Source organism: Crocodylus porosus, unplaced genomic scaffold (assembly GCF_001723895.1).
Source record: "Crocodylus porosus isolate Cpor-Errol unplaced genomic scaffold, CroPor_comp1, whole genome shotgun sequence".
Lineage (NCBI taxonomy): Eukaryota > Metazoa > Chordata > Crocodylia > Crocodylidae > Crocodylus > Crocodylus porosus.
In genome coordinates this window covers 3,303,737-3,324,960 of record NW_017728934.1, presented here as the reverse complement: position 1 = coordinate 3,324,960, position 21,224 = coordinate 3,303,737, and the positions used below count along the sequence as shown (strand labels likewise).

The following is a 21,224-nucleotide window of genomic DNA, read 5'->3' as shown; positions in this document are numbered from 1 at the left end:
CGGTCATAAACTACTGTAAGACCATTTCAGGCTGGACATAAGGAAGAATTTCTTTACTGTCCGAGCCCCCAAGGTCTGGAATAGCCTGCCATCAGAGGTGGTTCAAGCACCTACATTGAACACCTTCAAGAGAAAACTGGATGCTCATCTTGCTGGGATCCTATAACCCCAGCTGACTTCCTGCCTTTCAGGCGGGGGGCTGGACTCGATCTTCCAAGGTCCCTTCCAGCCCTAAAAAAAGTAACAAAAACATTCTATTCAGCACTGGTGAGGCGACATCCGGAGTACTGTGTCCAGTTTTGGGCCCCCCACTACAGAAAGGACATGGACAAATTGAAGTCAGCAGAGGACAACGACAATGATGACAGGGCTGTGGGACATGGCTTATGAGAACAGGCTTGCAGAATTGGGCTTATTTAGTCTAGAGAAGAGAGGACGGAGGAGGGATTTAATAGCAACCCTTCAACTACCTGAAGGGGAGTTCAAAAGAAGATGGAGCTGGACTGTTCTCAGTGGTGGCAAATGACAAACAATGAGCAACAGTCTCAAGTTGCAGCAAGGGAAGTTTAGGTTAGATATTAGGAAGCATTTTCTCACTAGGAGGGTAGTAAGACACTAGAATAGGTTACCCAAAGAGGTGGTGGAAGCTCCACCTTTGGAGGTTTTCAAAACCCAGCTAGACAAAGCTTTGGCTGGGATGATCTAGTTGGGGACAGTCCTGCTTTGAGCAGGCAGTTGAACTAGATGACCTCCTGAGGTCCCTTCCAACCCTCATTTTTTATGATTCTTTGAACTGACTTCATTTATCTGTGGTTATACAAGTGGTAGCAAAACCAAATGAATAAAGTAGGTCAAAGAGTTTCTATTAGTAATTCCCATTTCACATTAAGTAACTTCTGATTAAGATATGCTCTAGTTCAAACTACATCCACCTTGATTTAAAAACTCTAAGTAAGAATTCATCACATCTTTATGCAACTTGTTCTAATGGCTATTTACTTGCAGTCTTCAAATATTTGCATCTCATTTCTGCTCTAAGGGTATGACCAAACATATTTAACTGCTTTAATAAGGAAAGTGGAGCTATTGCTCAGAAGCATGTTTCAGCTGTTATATTTGTATGGTCCTGCAGCAATCCAAGTTATATCTAAACTACATGTTTACCCTAATCAACGCAGGTTAAAGTTTACCCTAATCAAAGCAGGTGAATTGTTTTGCTACACCTGAATCATCGAAGAACCATACAAACATAACCGGTTGCATCCAAGCAGCTTATACTGGTACCCTCCGATATCAATATACTTGTTACATCCATCTATAACCTTAGATTACCTATCCTCAGCTCCCGGGCACTGGATCTCATTAGACTTGTGCAGGTCATTAAAAATGCTACATGCGATGAAAAACCTTCTCACCATTTATACATGCAACAATTGCACTTGCTCTCCTTGCCATGGTATCACAACCAACTGAACATGAGCTCCCAGTGTAACCTGAATACTGCAACCTTTGAAGAAGAGGTGTTGAACACACAGCCCACAGGCCATCTCTGCCCTGTTGAGCTTCCAGGAGGATCAGGAATTCCAGGGCAAGGTAAGCAGCAGCACCATTAACCCACACGGCTCCTTGAGCAGACACAGATCTGTTGTGGCTGCTAGATCCAGATCTGGCCCAGAAGGGGCTTCCACAATAAAATCACTAATGACCTTGCATTTGGTTGTATATTATTTGAATGAGCTTGGTTTACCAAGGGATCCAAATAGCTCTACGTATGCGACAGTATTCCTGTACCTGTATTAGAACTGCTTCTATAAAGAAGTAACAACCCTTCCTACTTCTACTTGAAGCGTACTTTATTGTCATAAGTAGTCAGCATGCCTAGAACAGACTAAGAATTCTATCTTCCCTCTTCAGGACACCTCAATTCTACGATCAAAAAGAAGCACCAGAGCAGATGGCGGCCAAAAACAGCAATGCAAAACTGAATCCATGCTTCAGATATCTCAAGAGAGGTAAATGTGTTCGCAGAGAACAGGTTTTTGTAGCTCAACTTCCCTGGGAAAGTATGTGGAACCTGCAACTGCATAAATGGACAATAAATCAAGCAAATGCTTTAGTACCAGGTGAAATCTCTGTTCCTGCTACTGGTAAAAGTTTCCACTGAGTCTTCAGCTTACTTACCTGCATTACACTGAGTGTCTCTGCTTGTTGCATTTTGCTAAGGATCGCTCTCAATATCTGGTCCAGGTTCTCTCCCAGCTCACTTCCTGCTTTGGAAATCAGCGTGGAGACCAGTCTGCCCACGAAAGCAGCTGTGAACTCAGAGGTCCGCGGATCCAGAAGTTGGCTCACTACCTGCATCACGTACCATAGCCCATTGTGGCCTTGTTCATCATGCCATTGCGCAATCTGTTCTAATGCTACTGAGACATATGCACGTAGACACTCGCCACCATTCTGAAAACAAGAGAGAGAATTGTTGTTAAGACTGTCATTGACCACACTGTAGACTCCCAAACAAACAAGAACGCCCATTCACTACATCAGAAAGCACCCTAAATAAGAATAGCTAAACGTGACACCTTGTTAAATATTTAATTCTTATTGAATATGCTGCAAAATGACCACCGATAGAAAGAATGATTTAATAAGTCATACACACTGCTATGTTCAGGCAGCTCTGTGTAGGTACACTTGGTAAAAATAAAGATAACCTCAAGTGCTTATATCTGCCATTCTATGCCAGTAGCCTGGTATTCAAATACATTGTGAGGGATTCTGACCACCTAAAGACCACAATAGCTAGGAGTGCAACATGGTATGAACATGGTCAAATGAATCCTACAATAAAGCTGGACTTTCTGTATTTGTTTAAACAAAAAGAGTGCAGTGCCACAATACAGCATGCAGTGTTTTACCTCATTCTCACTGAAGTGCTGCCAAAATTTATGTTTGGCAATAAGAAAGGGCAGATGGAACCAAAGAGCTGCTTCTCTCCATTTTTAAGATTAGGTGGGTAATTGAGCTTCAAATTTTAACTAAAAACCTTGTTTTAAAAGTGGAAAGGCTCAGAGAGCTCTGTCTCAAACCTGGAAGTCCCACTTGCTTAAAACTATGGCATGAACAAGGATCAGCAGAGAACGCCAACAGGCAGAAAATAGAAGGTGTTTTCTGGTACTACAGATACAATTTCCTCTTTCTCTTCTTCCACCCAAAGATTGGGATTTTGGTGGAAGGGAAAAGGAAGGAAACATGGATTAATAGCAGTGACCAGGGAGGAAGCATTCACCACTCATAGAATTAGCTGCATTAAGCAGTAATTCTGAAGCAATCAGGATTTAACAGTAGACAGTGAAATCTGCCCTGAACACCCCCATCCCCCTAACTGGAGCCAGAAAGACATGGCTTTACTCCAGTTATTTCCTTCTGGCTGCCAGTGAGCAAAGTTTGGTTTCCCTCTAGGCAGAGTGAACCCCCAAAAGACTAGGTTATGGTACGATGTCAAGTGATTCACCTGTGTTATCCACCACCTTGAACTAACGTGACCCTGCACTCCCTCAGCTCCATCCCTACGGATGTTACCTGCATGGTAGCATTGTCGTCTGTGTTCAGGCTGCACTGAGCCACTGCAGGGAATGCTTGGCAAATCAAGAGCTGGGACAGAGGTGGTTTTGTATTCCTCACAACTGTGGTTAATATATCAATAGAAGTCTGAAAGGGCAAAGCAAAGAGAACACTTTTAAAAAACAGCAGCAACAGTGCAGTAACTCAGCATTTCCCAAGGTTTGTGGAGCACCTGCAAAGGCTTCCCTGGAAATGTAGAGGGAACACAGAACTGACTCAACAGGTCCCTCTATCCTGCCTTGCTAACATGACAAAGCTGAAGAGACTGTTGAAGAGAACTCAACTTCCAAAAGTCTTGGAAAAAGCTATTGTTATTAATGAATGTAGGAGACCACTGCCTATTAGAGTCACTGTAGAAACAGCAGTCTTGGAGAGATCAAAATAGCATATTTCTACATCACTAAATTTCTGTTGTCAGTTAACCACATCCTACAGCTGCAGCATTTTCCTTCTGCAAACAGCACATTAATTCTGCAAGTGAATGCCTGCATTCAAACAGCTGTTAATATTTACACCATTCTTTTCCCGGAAAGAGTTTTGGGGTGACTAATTCATCCATTTCACAGGACTCCATAGCCTATGACATGTCCTTGTCAGCCACGTCAGGTTGGCATAATCATTCAGATTTAGGAATAGGACGGTGTCCAGTTGTTCAGCTGTCATACCGGATGTACATTATACCCATCAAAATGGCATTTTACATACTAGGAAGCAGAGTGTATTAGCCTGATGGAACAGCAAACTACCACGGCTGTCCCACTTCTGACACGTGACATAACTCATTCACATATAGCTATATTTCTACACAGTACTGAGTGATACCCCTGGTGCTAGTACACCCCAAAAACACAAACTTTCCAGAATCCTTATACCACCAGTTAGCATAGAACTGATTCCTCTACCAGTTAATTCAAGTGTTAATTTAACACCAGAAGGCAATGGAGGGTATATTTATGTATTTCCCAAACTATTACACTCTACATTCTTCCATTTAGTTTATAAAGAGCCAATAAAAAGATTAGTATCTACTAATGCAGGGGTGGGCAATAATTTGGGCTGGTGGGCCACAAGGAGTTTTGGAGAGCTGTCATGGGCCCCTGCACAACAGCTCACTAAACCTCCCTATGCAAGATGGGGCCACAGCTGGGTGAGAAGCTGGCACGGGTACGAGTAGGCTGGCACAGGCGCTGATGGCAACAGTGGCAGAGAAGTGCCGCACGGTAGCCCTGGGACAGACTCCAGATCCTGCTTCTTCCCACCACCATCCATCATGCCCATAGCAGTTGGGTCTGAAGTAGGTGCTGCGGGGAACCTAATCCCCCTTCTGGGGTGGGCTGGGGCCATGCGCTCAGCCTAAGGTTTGGGCCCTGCCTACACAGACCCCAAGGAGAAGCTGGAGCCACTACCCGGCTTCAGTGGTAGCAGCCCAGGCACAGAGATGGTGGCAGCTCCTTCCAACTGCTACCGCTGCCAGCCCTAATCCCAGTCCCGTTGAGACCCACTGGGACCTGCGTAGGTAGAGCCCAAGCCCTGGGCTGAGTGCACAGTCCCAGCCTGCCCTGCGTTGGGGGAGGGGGGTGGTTAAGGTCCCTGTAGCACCCACTCTGGACCTGCCCACCCTGGCCATGATGAGCAGACCTGCCCACCCTGGCCATGATGAGCAGTGGCAGCAGGAAAATGCCAAACCCAGAGCCTGTGCCAGGGCTGTCTTGCAGCTCTTTCCTGAAGTTGCCACTGCCACCAGTGCTGCCTCCAGGCCCCCCACACCTAGCAGGGCAGCTCTGGGTCCCATTTAGTCTCACCACTGCTGCTAAGGCCAGGGCAGGCAGGTCAGGAATGAGCACTACAGGGACCCCAACCACCCATACAGGGTCTGGGGCTCAGGCCCTGGCCACAGATCCTGGATGGTTGCCATGGGGCTGGAGCCAGCAGCAGGGGCAGCCGGAAGAAGCTGCCATGGCTGCTGGGAAATGGAGTCTGGCTATGGAGCTACCCCAGCCCGCTGCCTGCCCGGGGGTGGCAAGACGCACCACAGGCCAGACAGTGCCCAGGCCAGGCAGGACTGAGGGACCCGCCATGAGTTAGTCAAAGTCCCTCTGTAGGCTGGATCTAGCCTGGGCTGTATTTTGCCTATCCCTGTACTAATTGTTAGACAAACTGGTCTAAAAGATTACTTATCGATAGCCACAACATTTTTAAACATAGCTATCATTTACTAGCCACAGATACATGGAATCCTAATTTGATGCTCTTTACATATACACAGTTGCACATACAATACGTTTATAGTGCACACAATGGTACACCCATGTGGGAAGATGCAAATATCTTGATTTCCAACAATCTGTGGCTGTATGACATGCATAAGTGTGTGTTCTACTGGAGAATTCTCCACTGACTGAAAACTAGCACCATATGTTACAATATTTCAAATAGTAAAAAACAGCTAATAACATTCTAAAGACCATATAACAGGTGACTGACAAAATGCAGATCCCAAGGCTCTAGCAAATCCTTCTGTCCTCCTTGCATGTCTCCCTTTTTCCAAGAAAAAGTTTCTGTTCATCATTTAAGCAAATGCTTACGGGTAATGTAAAGGCATCCAATCTTTTAATACCAGAAAAGACTAGCAAAGCAGGAAGGTGCAAACCCTATCCTTTAACCTGCAAGACAATCATCTGCAGCCAAATACCTTCTCCCATAATACTTACTGCACAAAGTCCTGCTGGAATCTTATCAGCAGGAGCCTGCATGATGCTGACAAGAGTTGGGATTAATCTCATCTGCATCGGACCTTGGCAGGCTTCTATCTGCGCCAGCTCTTTGAAGATATCTTGGGCAAGAGAGGCCACAACTGGATCTGAAATGAGAAAGCACAAGTTATGAAGACAAATTCACAGATGTTTGTCTCAAAAGGGAAAACTGGAAATTTTAAGACACGTTACAGAAATAGCTTTTACTGGATCATCCAATTACATGGCCATTTCTTTTAGCCACACTAAAGAAAACAAAATTACACAGGAAATGAAATTCTTCAAGATTTACTGCCCACAAAACACATTCTCAATCCTTACTAAAGGAGGGAAGTGTGCTATTCATTGCTCCAGGTCAAACCAATTCTGTATCTCCTGTATAGGCCCCAACAACATGCAGCCAGAGCCAGCACCAGCATCTCCTGTTCTGGACCACTGCTTGTCCCAGAGTCACGGAGACCATTTTCTTTAAACAGGGGTGTTCAAAGATACAGCTTGTTTTATGTGGCCAGTGGGACTCATAGAACAGCTGGGAATTCAGGGGCAGGGCCAGCTGTCAAATTCCCAGTGACAGAGCCCTGGTGTGTATGTGTCAGCAGCTGGCTCACAAGGGGCCCCCTGATATAGGCCCCTACCCTCTATCAAGGTGATAGCTTATGATGTTTCCTTGTCAGCCATGTCAGGTTTGGCATAATCATTCAGATTTGAATCCAGCTGTTCAGTTGTCATACCGGGTGCACATGGTTTCCTGAACACTTGTTACCCAGTCAGGATGCCTGTTGTGACGCAAGATTTGAAATAAAGTATATTTTTGGAACAATTAACTAAGAGATGTAGTAGGTTCATCATCACCTGAAGTCTTTAAATCCCAAACGGCAACTTTCTAAAGTAGTGGTTGAGTTAACTCATTAAATATGGGCCAGTTAAGAGAAATCAATGAATGAAATTCTCTGGGACTTAAGGAGAACTTGCTAACAGCGACTCCTTCTGGCCTTAATATATGAAACAATGCATTTCTGAACTGTTTCTCTGTAAATTTTAGACACAAAATTTAAAAATCAACTTTACAAGACATTAAGCTTAACAAGGGTTCATATGCAAAAATAGCCATATTGTAAGAGACAAACCTTAGGCACATACCATTACTATACTTAAGGAAGATTGCAATAGTGAAGGGACAGATCTTGCTCTCCACACTTGCTGTAAAAGCTGGGTCTACTGTACAGACAATGCAGAGTGTTTCCATCACAAGGTTTAAGACTTCTGAACTGAACTGAGTTGCCAAGTGGATCAGTCCATCAAGAATACTGGGAAGGAAAGGCTGCAATACATGTGTGCTTTCAGAGCTCTTCAGCTGGTCACAGTAACTAAAGAAAAACATGGCAGAAAACAGAACTTCAGTTCTAACTAGAACAGAGGTGTCAAATATGCTACCTATAGGCCAGATCAGGCTCAAGAGCATTATCATCTGGCCTGCAGAGCTCCTAAAAGGGCTGAGAATTAGGCAGCAGCGGAAGTGGTGGTGGTGTTGACTCCAATGGCTCCCTGAGCCAGCAGCTCCAGCACTGCTGTTAATCCTGCCACAGAGTTTCGGGGTACATTGAATAGCAATTAGGCAAGAGATGGTAGCATTAATCCTAGGGGCTCCTGAGCAGCTCTGCCCATTCAGGAAGCCACAAGCTTAAACACTGCCATCACATGTCCAAGAGAACAGAGTCCTACTGGGTACCTGCTTTGAGTAACAATGATTTTAAGCCCTGTGGCTCCCTGAGGTGACACAGCAGCTGCAGGCTCTTGAGGAGTTAACACCTCTGTTGCTACTCATCCCATCCCATTGCTCCCCAAATAAACATGTAGCAGGGCTCTGTACCTGACAATTCAGTGGCGGGACAAGTGAGACTGCTCATCCTGTCGCTGGAAGTGGGACCTGATCCAGCTCACAAGGAGCACTGCAATCTGAATCTGGCTACAGGGAAGAAGAGGGAGCCTGGCTGGACCTGGGAGCAGGAACTCCTGAGCCCTAACCTATGCCAGTCTCCCCCTGTACAGGGGGAAGACAGAGATACGGATGGGCTCCTCTCCCTCTACTGCTGCTGATGCTCCAGGGAGCTCCTACAGTACCTGTGGACCCTCCCCTCCCCACTCCACCCCCAACTATCTGCTGCTGCAACTCCACGTTTACCCTCTTCTGACAAACAATGTACCCCTTCCTCCATTTCCACTGTTTGTCCATAATCTGAAAAAGTCAGACTGTGCTTCTCTTTTCCCTCCTGTGTGGGTCTGAGTGTTTGCGTTTTGTTCGTCTAATCTCTCCTTCTCACCCTGCCATGTGATCATAGGCAGTGGAAGGCTGGGGCTAATGGGTCTCAGCCCCCTCAAGCATGGGGCAACGGGTAGGGCTACAGCGCAGCCCAACAGCGAGCTCCAGGAGGCTCCAGCAGGGGTGGGGAGAGACACACACACAGCCAGGTGTGTGGATCACTGCCCAGTACGGCAGGAAAGTGCCTGTCCCACCCTTCTAGCTAGCCACCTTTGCCTTTCCTCCCCACCTCACCCTCACACCACCTCCCAACCTGCACCCCAACACAGAGTCACCCCTCGAGCTCAAAGGACCCTGCAACCTCAGCAACCCATGGGGTCCCAGGGCAAAGGAGAAGGAGAGCTGGGGGCACCTCTGCCCTCACAACCACCACCACCAGCCCCTTCCAGCCCTACTTGCTTATATTCCTATGATCCAGTACCTCCTTTTGTCCCCATGCTTTCTTACTGTGGTGTTTTGAAAGCATTTGTCATACTAACTTTCAACAGCATATCTTACATGGTCAATTTGTGTAGTTTTAGGCTGGTTTAGAACTTTATAATGTTTTAAGAGTCAAACCTGCCCCTCATTTATAAAAGTCCGCCTCCAAAGCACACCTCAATTTTCCTGATCTATAGCACCAGCTGTATTAAACCATTCCTTCTCAAAAGATTCTTTTCCATCTACAAGGTCAATCATACTGTGTGGTCTACTTACCCCCAGATAGCCCTGACTGCGGAAATCCGGACAGAAGGGGGCTGGGTCTCATGAAGACCACTGACTGTAGCCTGTAGGAACTGCTGGATTAGTTCTGGAGACATAGCCACTGTGAAACGACTGGCAGCCCAAAGAGCTCGGCCCAGCAGGAAAGGAGAGACTGAAGGAAGAGAAATGTTTTAGACTAAGTTTTGCAAATTTAAGTTTAGTATTTTTTTTCTGCATCCAAATACTCCGCTCTCCCTACATGCAGTATTTTATAGGAAGGTCTTCTACATGTCAGAGAAGACCATTAAGGCAGGGGGAGGGGCAACTGATCTAGTCTGCATGATGAACTCCAAACAACCCAAGCTTTCATTTTTTTAAAATGTTCCTACTTTCATAGGTGTTAATCAAACCTTCGGCTGGTAACACAAATGTATTCAATACAATCCTGTAAAGGTTTCCCAAACACTGAAACAGACGGAATATGGAAGAAGAGTGAAGTTCACGACAACGGAAATTTGGAAAAAGGAAAAAAAAAAGAAACAGACCAAATTTCAGACCTTAACTCAAATGACCTTCTTCTCAGAATGAAATTCAAAGTGTTTGGAAATGGCTAAACAACAGGAGGAAGGGTGTTAATTTGAAGTAAACTCAGAGGAAAGATAAGAAATAAAAGGGGGGGGAGGGAAAAAAAGATTTAAAAAAGCAGGCAAATGACTTCAATACAATTATATTCAACATCCTACTAGTAAAGTGAGTACCAAAAAGGGATGTGGTGCCACAACTTCAGAAGGGGCACTTTCACTTAAAATGAACTTAGTCAAAATATTTAAAAGTGAAATTCATAGAGGTTACACAGAAGCCACTCAGACGCACAAACATGGACGCCTTCAGAACCACAGTTAAACAGAAAGGAAACCAGGCAGGCAAGGGGTACACCAATATAGCTAAATAACAAGATTAATTTGGAAACCAGACTGTAGAAAAACCTATAGACAGGGGGTATAAGTTACAGGAAGCAAAATGAAGTAATTTGAGAGCCAAAATTGAAACTTCAAAGAGCAAACAGCTCAAGTTAAAAAAAACAACAACAACTAAATTAACATTGTTTAAGTATATCAGAAACAGGTAAGCTGTGAAGGAAGTAATAAGTACACTTGATAAACCAAGGGTTAAAGGTAAGGACATGGCCAAAATGTTTCTCTGCGTCAGCCTTCATTACTGGCAGTGTTGGAGATACTCCTACCTTCAACATTCCTTTATGGTAATAAAGATGAGGCTTTCACAGAAAGCCATGGATCAGAAGAGGTGTGGAACAAACTGACCATTTAAAATACAATCCAGATTGGGGATTTAACCATTTAAAATACAGCACAAGGTCCGGATTGGGTAATGGGGTGATGATTAACTTAAGTGTTCCTCCCCTATTCACACCTGAGAGAAATCAATCACTGAGCATTAGCATCCAAAATGGGCATGGTTTAATGGCCACTCAAATAGGTTGTTGGGCCCTGGGGGGGCACAGGGGTCAGGCTCTTCCAGGTGGTGATGAATTTACATGTTAAAAGGAGAGGTTTGTAGCAAGTATGACTCCTGGAAATAGGCTATTCAAAGAATATTTTTCACAGTGGGGAAAACAAATGAGACACCATTGAGATAAACCACATCCAAAAGATTGGATTAGCAATCTTTGTCTGAAAGGATGTAAATATTCTCCTGGTCTTAACTGGATCAGGAAAGACATCCGGTCTAACTGATGCACACCATGGGACAGGAAGTTATTTACATATACAGGCTCCCCAAGAATTCAATGGAATTATGCAGTCAGGTAAGAGACCATATTTAATTAAGCCTTGCCATGAGAGCAAGCCTTTGACTTCAGTTTTCCCAGACACAAGGGGACATTTTCATTCAGGTTACTAGCTGACAGGAGAATTTGCAACAGCTGCTTTCTAACCTGTCAAGCAGAGTAGAAGCTGACATCTTAGGTTTAAGATGCAGGGTTAAAAATCATATTATTATTTTAATGTTTCCTTTAGTTTTTTTTTATTTTTGTTTCAACACATTGTTACTGATTTTTATGACTGCTCTTATTTTTATTATAAATTGTTTTGTTATCTCTCATAACTTTGTCAGTACATTCATTTAGAATTTTAGAGCATCTGACCAAACAGGCAGGCCTCTTCTTCAGAGGATGGGACCTGTAATTTCTGAGTACAAACTGGATAAAAGGAGTGATTCTTTAAACTGGAAAAGTCTCTTCTGCCAAAAGCCAGCACCAACCTGGGTGACAAAGGTAAAACTGATGTACCAAAGGCCAAGGAGATGGCTTCTGGCACATCTCAGTGGCCAAGCACAAAGAGTAGAGGAGTCTGGGGCTGAAGGACACCCTGAAAGTGTGAGTGCACCCTAGGGTACATCTCAAAGGCACAACTGACTGAATTCCAGGTTGGGGAGTGTTGCATCACACAAGCTCTTTATACCACCACTTTCCCATAAAGGGTGGCAGAATACACTAAGCCTAGATTTAAAAAGGACTTAAATAATTAATTATAGAGCTGTAAAAAATCCTACATGTATATTGAAAGATCAGACGAAATAAGTGAAAATACAATCAACCACCTGAAAGATCATGGTAAGATCTAACCATAAAGGGGGGTGGAAATCAAGTCTTCGAGTCACAAAAAGTAAGGCTGGAAGGGACTCAGCATGTCATCTAGTCCGACCTCCTGTTCAAGGCAGAATCATCCCTAACTCACCCTAGACAACAGGGCTGCGAGAAGCTTCAGGTGCTGATTTGATTCAAAGGAGATTCAATCCAATTCGGTGGCCAAATCTATGAATCCAGATCGAATCAGGGAACCAATTAAAAGGACCGAATCGATTCAAGCTCTCCGCATCTTCAGAAAAGATTCGGAGAGCCTCGATGATTTGGGCAGTCCCTGGTGGCTGCAGCAGGACTCGGAGCCGGTAAGTAGGGGACGGGGGAGGGGACCATGGGGGGGCCCCCTGCCATGCCCCATCCCCTGCCTGCTCCCCCAGCCCCGCGCCATGGCTACTCCACCCCCCCACTTGCAGTGCTTTAAAGAAAAGCCCCACTCACCAGGTGCTGCCAGGCAGGGGGGCAATCCCCACTGCATGGGGGGCTCTGCAACATGTAATCAGTTGTGCTGATCTTAATTTACTGACACATTCAAAGAATTCTAACAGATAAGAGTAGCAATTGACAATGTCTTAGTATTTCCAAATGGCTTTTGAGAAGGTCATGGAAAAGACTATTAAAAAGATTAGAAATCATGGGATAAAAGGCAAAAGCTTTGGCAAAAGTAGCAGATGGGAAACAAAATAGTATTAAACTAACAATTTGTTATGGCACAAGTTGACAGTATGCATTTCAACGTGCTCTTCTAGATCCTGCTTTATTTGCAATCTGGAAATAGGGATGATCAAAAACACAGCAATAGTTGCAGATGACAGTTATTTAGGTTAGTCAGGAACAGAATGCACTGAGAAATTAAAAGTAAAGTAAACTAAACAGTTTAAAATATTCTGGTGCTACTGGAATCTTGAAATGTTCAAAGCACCTTATAGGGAGTGGAAAAGTCCTTCAAAAAGTTCTCCAAAATTTTTTCTCTTCTACCCCAGGGAGGTCCTGCAAGTACCAAGTCATCTACATATATGCAAAGCATTTCAGTAAAATATACTGGCTTACTATTCAACTAAGATGACACTTAACCTGGATTGCGTATAAACAGGGAAGGAAGAGATAAAGATCAATTTGGCCTCTTCCTCAAGTTTTCTGTGACTAATAAGAAGTCATGCCAAATACCATTTTCCACTGCATACTCCAGAGACTTATTTGTAAATGCTTTTGAACAGGTTTGGCTCATCAGATTCTTGGCACCTGTAACTATTCAAAGCTTTTAGGGACCTACCTGATAAGTTGAGGTCGGCAAGAACAACATTCGTGAGGAAACCATGCATATCAAAATGAACTCTACCATTCTTCACACTGTCTGTAATGATAGATTTCACAGAGCCTAGAGCCAGCATACAGGCCTCATGTATCTTCCACCTAGAAAAGAATTTAGATGCCTTTAATTTTCCTACATTTGTTTCGTAATATTTCCCACCATTATACCATATTCCACCACAAAATAAATGAAAATGATGAGAAAGGCCAACAAGTCAAAATATGGTGGCATCTACTACTGATGGTGGCCAATCATTAGCTCTTTTGAAATCCTTTACTATCTATACAATATTATGATTCCAGACCAAAACTATTTGATATGAAGTTGTCTTTTAGTTAACATTAACTCTGAACTTCCTGGTATATATAAAATACTAAATAAAGACCAGCAGAGAGTCCCTATGCCTGAAGAAGGGTGACTGTTCCCAAAAGCTTGCCCAGAACTTTTTTCCAACTACTCAGTTGGTCTAATAAATGATATCACTTCTACTCAAACAAACCTGCCTACCTAAATGAATAAGTACATTTTACAAAGAAACACCAGGAAGTACAGAATTAATGTTAACTTTAAAAGACAAACAAATAGCTTTAGTCTCTCTCCTTCAATTTAATAAAGTTTTAGTCTGGAAATTTCATTCAGAGAAGGGCAAAAGGGACTTTAACGTGGCCATCACATTGGTAAAACCAGCCTTAAAGACATTTAATTAACCTTAACAGGTGCCTGAAAAAAGAACCCTCTTCCTTCCTGTTGATTTCCTGATAGCTGCAAGAAAGGAGCAGAACTCATGCATCATCATGAGGGCTACGGGTTCTCTTACAGCAAGTGCCTCAATACTCCTTCAGGCTTCCACATGTCCTTCTGCAAGCCAGATTAGGAAGCTTGCTGGGCCTCACCAAAGCCTCCCACAGCCCTAGAAGCACACAGGGGACACAGAAGTCCAAGTCCCTAGGGCAAGCGTCAGTAGGTTTAAACATACTCCAGAACAAAAAGAAGGCTCATTCAAGGGCCTTTTGAAACCAGTGATCATAAGGATACCTGTAAGAGCCCCTTCCTTCATTTGGCAGGCCTCAGGGAACTGTTCAGAAGCAAAACCAACAACCTCTCCTACCTAATAACCTTCAATAAGGCAACCCAACTTGGGGAAATTTGGAATTCAATTTTAAATTTCCACCCAGTAGTATCTACCAAGCCTGCTAATGCTAACAGACCACTGGGCTGGTTATGAAGACTACCACTGAAACCCTAAGGTTTTCTGGGTGCAACATTATGGCTCCTTTCACAAGGCCACTGCAGAAGGTCAGTAACAGGTCTCTTAGGCTGTCTATACTTGGGCAGGCAATTATTTCAGGAGGAGGGCCGCTTACTGAGTTTTGGCAAGCCATTGAGGGCCATATGACAAGCAGCCAGGGGTGGATAAATATTAATTTTCTAAATTTTGTAGGGGCCCTGCAGGCCACATCCAGCCCACGGGCCACATTTTGCCCACCCCTGGTCTATACTATGATGGTAGCAGATCTCACTGGGAGCAATTGGGTGGCATCCCATTCTCACACTTAGAGCCAAAAATTTACTTTTAAGGCTGCTTTACAATTGTTCCAAGGGAAAGTCTCAACCACACCAGAGGCTGAAGTCTCAGCAGAGCTGCAAAAGGAAATCCCAGATTCTAAGGTTTCTAGAGGCAGTAGAATATTTTTTGGTAGTGTTTCCCCACACCCCTTTCCCACATTCCTGTTTCCCTCCCATTTCCACAGTACATTCTTCTCAGCTCCAGACAATTTCCCATGCTCTTCTCCTGCCCAAACTTCCTTCTTGACTTTTTCCTAATGTCCAAAAGGAGAGGCTGCCAAAAGGCTGCAGGGCCAAAGTACGCTTTGCCGCTTTTAGAGATTAATCCCATTAACTTAAGTAACTTTTTAATTCTAAATATAAAAGTCTCATCATAAAAGAATTTTCTCCATTTTTATATAAAAGCCCTTTTGGTGTTGGGTTTCTATTTTGAGCTTAGTAAAAAAAAAAAATGAAATCTAGTATTTTAGATTTTTAAAATATGCACAATAGCCTATTCTACTGTGCGTCAATGTATTAGTACGATTTTTTATGCACCACTTTAATGTGCAGTAGAATAGGCTACTGAACATTAAAGCGAACACATACATACACCCACAGGAGTTTAGCTACAATTTTAATTATGGAGTGATTACTGCTACTCTCTAAAATCCAATTAAATATGATCAGGAAGCTAATATACTCTGTAATATCTTCTGTAAGAGGTCTTCCTCTCCTTACTTGTTATAACAACAGGTTTAGGATGCAACTTAAATGTTTTTCTAGTGAAAATTAAAAAGAGCCCATCTCAGAGGACTCAAGGACGCAAATCTGAGACTAGCTAGTTTATTATTTCACATACACAATTCATTTCAACTATGCCTCCTTACCAATGCTCAGCACCACTGTTTTTAGCCTGTTCAGCTTCTTGTAAATGTCTTGTAGCAGCTGCAGCCAAAGCAGTTGCACTCTCATTCTGGAAGTCAGCAGCCACAGCCTAGATAGAAGTGGAAGTTATTAATTCTTAGTCTTTATATCATTTAATTTTGAACAGCATTTTTGCTGCTGCTGTAGCAAACTGAGTTGTAAAGATGGCACATAAGGGACAGTAACAAAAACTAGGTTGATTTAGATTGTAACTCAATACCATCAGGGTTCTTTCAAAAAAATGAAGTACATTTCTTACCAGCAACAAGTCTTGTGCAGCGATCCTTACTGTATAGGAAAATGTGTCATCATCTTCATCCTCCACAAACTGCTGTGGATTTGCAGTCCAGACTTTTATCTGAAGAAAAAAAAAGGGGGGGGGGTGCGGAAAGAACAATAGTTCAGTAACATGCTATGGCTGAGAAACAACAACATCCTTTGCCTACTCTCATGATTATCCAAAGCACATAGCTGAACTGTTGGATTAGATGGCCAGGAAGGTTCAACCACCTTTCCTCTGAAATGGGTTCAGTGTTCAGGTGTCAGTATGTACTAATATTTATTTAGCTGCATTTCAGTTAGAAATAATATCTAAAAGGCTGCAATGCGTAAGTCAGGATATGATTAGAGTCAAGAGCACGTTCTACTAATTTAAGACGGGAGATCAGAACAGTATTTTAGCTGACTCTGAAGACCCTCTTGAATTTCTGATAAGTGTTTCACTGCAATTGCAAGTGCTCATTAATTTATTCAATCATTAGTTTAGAACAGGGGTGGGCAAAATAGTGGATCTGGCCAGCAGCCAGACTTCACTTCCCAGCAGCTCCTACCTGTGTGGTTCCCAACCAGCCTCCATGGAGATTGACTGGGTAGGAGCCACGCAGGCAGGGCACACAGCAGAGCCGTGATCTGCGCTTTGTACATCTCTGCCCACAGAATCTACATTCATCACATGGGCATGTGGGTAACGGATCATGGTTCTGTCCCAGCCCTGGCCCCCTCAAAATCCAAGGTCACCCCAGCCCTGCCTGCCTGTCTTGATCCTGGCCACGGCTCCATGCCAGCTGCCTGGACACATGCCCTGCCTGCATGGGTGCTACCCCCAGCAGCGCGGCTGAGTCCCGCAGTTGCAGCCAGAAGGAGCTGCCACTGCAGAGGCTACTGGGAAATGGGAGTCCACCATGGGCCTGATCTGGCCCATGGGCCAGACTTTGCCTACTCCTGGCTTAGCACCCTATATTCCCATATGCACAAACATCCTTGAAAAAGCTTCTGATGTCCCCAGAGAAAATGTATGAATTAAACTGCTCTAAACCCAGATAAATGCTGAGGCCTGCATTCTTATCACTGTACCAATGATAGGTTCAAGGTGTCTTACAACATTCATAAGCCCTGTGAGCATCTGGCAAACAAATAGCATGCTGTGGAATGCACTTTGCCTTCAAATATTGAGTATCTGCCTCCAACTCACTGAACATACAAGCAGCAAATACATCAAACCTTTTCCTAGGCTTAGCACACATTACTAGTATGGGGAAAAAAAAAAAACCCAAAACACACAAGAAAGGGCTCAAGGACACTACCACAAAAGAAAAACAAAGAACAAAAGGAGGCCAAAAGTCTATCCCTTCCATTACAACTTCTACCTCCATTCCTGCAGAAACACTATGAACTTCTCTCAGCACATTCTATGATCTTACCTATGAAAAGATAACTTGATCACATGCCTTCATCACTTACCAGCATTATCCCAAAGCATGTTAGAATATTACTACTCTCTCAATTTTCCTAACTCCTAACACACAATTTTAAGAAAGGGATGAGGCCATTAGTAGCATGGCTTCCTGCCACTCAAATATTTTCTAGAGCATTAGCTGCTTGTTTTAAAATTTGGCATCTCTTCCTTTCTTTACTGAATTTACTTCCTACGCAATGTTATACAACTGTACTCACCTGCTCCTCTGTAATTTGCATGTAGAGAATGATGTAGTAGATTAGCTCAGGCAAAGCTTTTTTCACTGTGCTTTTAAATTTGTGGTTTTCCAACAAGGCATGAACAAATTCAAATATGCTGAACACAAGGTTTTCAAAGCCCAATACTTCACCTGAACAAAGAACAAAGGAAAAGATTCAGACCTGAAAATGCAGAGTTACAGAGCACAAATGGCTTGCAAATGCAGTTATAAACCATTATTATATCAATCAGGATTAGCTTTAGTTTCATTCCTAGACTAGAAAGAACTGGATCTACTGCAGAGAAAACCCAGAAAGAACCCATTTCCCCTTTACACTAAATTGCAATCCCTGGAAATTATTAAGGGCCAACACTTGGTTTTAACAGAAGTCCTGCCTTTTTCATAGCTGAAAGGACAGAGGTCCCTTCAGCCAATTATGTCGTTAGTAACAATAAAGAAGCGGTGCCAGATTTTCTTTTTTAAATACATTAAAAAAAACCTAACTAGAGTGTCTTCCTAACACAGTGGCTTCCTTAATTTAAATCTTCAACTACAGTAAGGATTATTGGACAGGTAGAGGCCTCCTTAACCACTACAGTTTACTGTATGTTATTGTAAGCCACAATATCATATACTCATTCATAAACTTATCATGATCCATCTTAGAATTCATTAGGGTTTTTTTCCCCCCTCTGCTACTCTTACTAGAATGTTGCTCCAGAATGTCACTCCTCTGATGTTTAAAAATCATTTGATTTCCAGCCACAATTCATTTATGACCAAGAAAACACCCTGGTGTATCTATGAAGTAGCATGTGCACTACATCAATGCATTATAGTACAATGCTGGAAAACTCTGCAAGTTTTCATGAACTGTTAGCACGTCTAGGTCACTGTTTTGACAGCAGGATTTGTTTTGATTACTTTCCCTACTATCCATCTTTAAAACAGGTAAGTGTAGTGCAACTCATACTTACCATCAGAATCTACAGGGTCCTCTACTTCTTCTGTGTAATTTACTTCTGTTCTCACATAGGTAGAGTAAGTTAAGTAAACAAGATCAAAAGTTTGGTTTGCACATTTCTAGAAGGCTGCTTCTAGTTAGAAACAAAGCTGCTCTTAACCTGAAGTCTTTGCAATTTGTTTTCCCACCTCCCTCTGAGTTGCAAGCAAAATAGATACCTAAGATACTGTAGTCTGTCAAAAGGTACTGTACCTTCCCAGAGGACCAGATTGCCAATTTCTGGGTGCCCATTGGTTCTCATTGAAAAAAGAGAAAGCTTGGAAAAGAGCCATGAGATTACTTTTAGTCTGGAGAAATGGCTTTAAAGCGAATGACTAATGCAGGTCAATCAATTTAGTTTATCCAAGAAGAGATTAAGAAGTATCACCAGGAGAACTACCCACTGGATGGGCCTCCCTAACCAAGCAAGCAACATGGGAAGATATGATGGATGAAAAATGAAATAAAAAAAAGTTAAATCTTTTTCAGCTTGAACAGACATTAGGTCTGTAACCAAAGGATATTCCTGGATGAAGTCTTTAAATCAAAATTAAGTGTATTTTTTTTTAATGGTACCCTATTTTCTACGTTTCTAATAACCTATACTGAAATTACCGGGTAAAGTTATATGGTTGTGTATTACAGATGGCCAAATTAAGAAGAAAAACAGTTCATTTTGGCTTTCAAAATCTGTGAACTTGTTAAAAAAGTTACATACTGTTTTGAGTTGAGTAAGTTATCAGAGGCCTATGCAATCAATTGGTGTTTTTATTTATTTACCCGCAATGGTAAACTAACTACATTCCAATTTCTGGAGTAGCTACATAAAAGATCTCTATATATAGTAGCTTCCTATTATGAGAGGCCACGAGGATTTTCTTTTATTCTAATTTACACCACACATTTTAAAGGGTATAAGGCTGCACTTTCCGTAAGGGTATTCCAAACTATAGGAAGGACCTGCTGCATAGAGGAAACCATGTGCTTAGGATAGTTCTTCACTAGTGCTGTCACAGCCTGGAAAACAAAAGAACAATTACAAATGAACATTCAAGCAATGTATCAGATTAAAAAGTCAGAATAACTATATTAACATTGCCAGTTCTCTCAGAAATATTCTATTCATGTTTGCTCTTTTGTAGGGGTAAGTCAAGCTTACCTCCCCCTCCCCCAGCAGTTTCAGCTTGCTGACAACACAGTCAATATTGAGACCCTGAACAGGCAAAATTATCTGGTTCTTGGAACTTTTTATGCCCATGGATTGGAAACTTTAAAGGGGCAGGATTATTTTTTGTTTGATGACATTTTAAACTGTACCTTACATCTCTTTAACGTGTACTCCCTCCTCCCCCTCAATATATTCAACTTTTTTTAAACCACTCCTATCCTGTGTAACTACACTTTCTATCCATGGATACTCAAAAGGAATTTGCACACAAATAGTCTAATGTCACTTTCAGTCTAATGGAAAGATCGTTCAATTCCCCTGCCATTTGATCTGCCAATGCTGTCATGAATAATTACTATTGCCAGTTACAATTCATTAACTTACTGAAAATAGTTTATTATAAGACTGTCCAATCACTTAAAATACCAGTTCAGATTTTTTCTGTTGGCTTTGATTTTCATTAAATTGATGAAAATTTCAGTCCTACTTTTCTACTGCAAAATGCTACAGTATCAGTGCAATCGTTATGTTCTGCAGAATCCCTATAATCCTACTCTGCTTCCTCTCTTCCTTGGCAGCATACACTATTTAAGGACAATGCCAAATTTGTCACCATTGCTTCCCAAAGTGCAACTGATCAACAGCATGCTGGGACAGAGTAGTGGGGTGTGCAGAAGAAAGCCAGCGAGTATTTACTGTAATGAAGCCCATACTTAGTACACAGCAGAATGGGATCAAATTCTACAGCAAGAACGCCAACATGCTGTGGAAAGCCTAAATCCAGAGGGACTGAAGTGCTCACTGACAAAGCCCTTTGACATTTGTTTTTAGCAGCTTCTCTCTCCACTAATTCTCCAGACAGCCAACTTGATAGGGCACAGCACTGACCATAATGACTAAGCACCCTGACCTCCAACATCCTCAGCCCAAGCCCAGGAAATGACAGATCTGAACCAGATTCAGTGGTTTTCTGCTTTCCAATTCCCGACTGCTGCATTATGCTCTAGGCCAGTGGTTCTCAACCTTTTTTGTATCAGAACCCATTTGTAAACATCGACAGCCAGTCTCAACCCAGCGCCCCTTGCTCCCAACCTGCTTCCCCTGCCCCCAAGCCACAGACCCCCAGTGTGTGGGGTAAGGGGCAAGTGTGAGGGGCAGGGGTCCCCAAGCAGTCCCAGGCAGGCTAGAACTGACAGGCTGCAAGGGAAAAAGACACAGTTTTCCCACTTTTTTTCTCCTTTAAAAGAAGAATCAACTTTTAAAAGTTTGTTGAT

General features: G+C 42.8%; 1 protein-coding gene across 1 annotated transcript in view; it reads right to left on the bottom strand.

Annotated features, from left to right (window-relative positions):
* IPO9 (importin 9) overlaps positions 1-21,224 on the bottom strand; it is a 57,220-nt gene that overhangs the window by 13,826 nt on the left and 22,170 nt on the right. The window contains exons 8-18 of the mRNA XM_019546310.1: positions 19,699-19,799; positions 18,757-18,815; positions 17,778-17,929; positions 16,084-16,182; positions 15,788-15,894; positions 13,314-13,453; positions 9,394-9,553; positions 7,518-7,744; positions 6,336-6,484; positions 3,583-3,711; positions 2,182-2,457 (exon numbers count right to left, since the gene is read on the bottom strand). Of these exons, the coding sequence (XP_019401855.1) occupies positions 2,182-2,457; positions 3,583-3,711; positions 6,336-6,484; positions 7,518-7,744; positions 9,394-9,553; positions 13,314-13,453; positions 15,788-15,894; positions 16,084-16,182; positions 17,778-17,929; positions 18,757-18,815; positions 19,699-19,799 (1,599 nt within the window). The remainder of the gene's footprint in view (positions 1-2,181; positions 2,458-3,582; positions 3,712-6,335; positions 6,485-7,517; positions 7,745-9,393; positions 9,554-13,313; positions 13,454-15,787; positions 15,895-16,083; positions 16,183-17,777; positions 17,930-18,756; positions 18,816-19,698; positions 19,800-21,224) is intronic.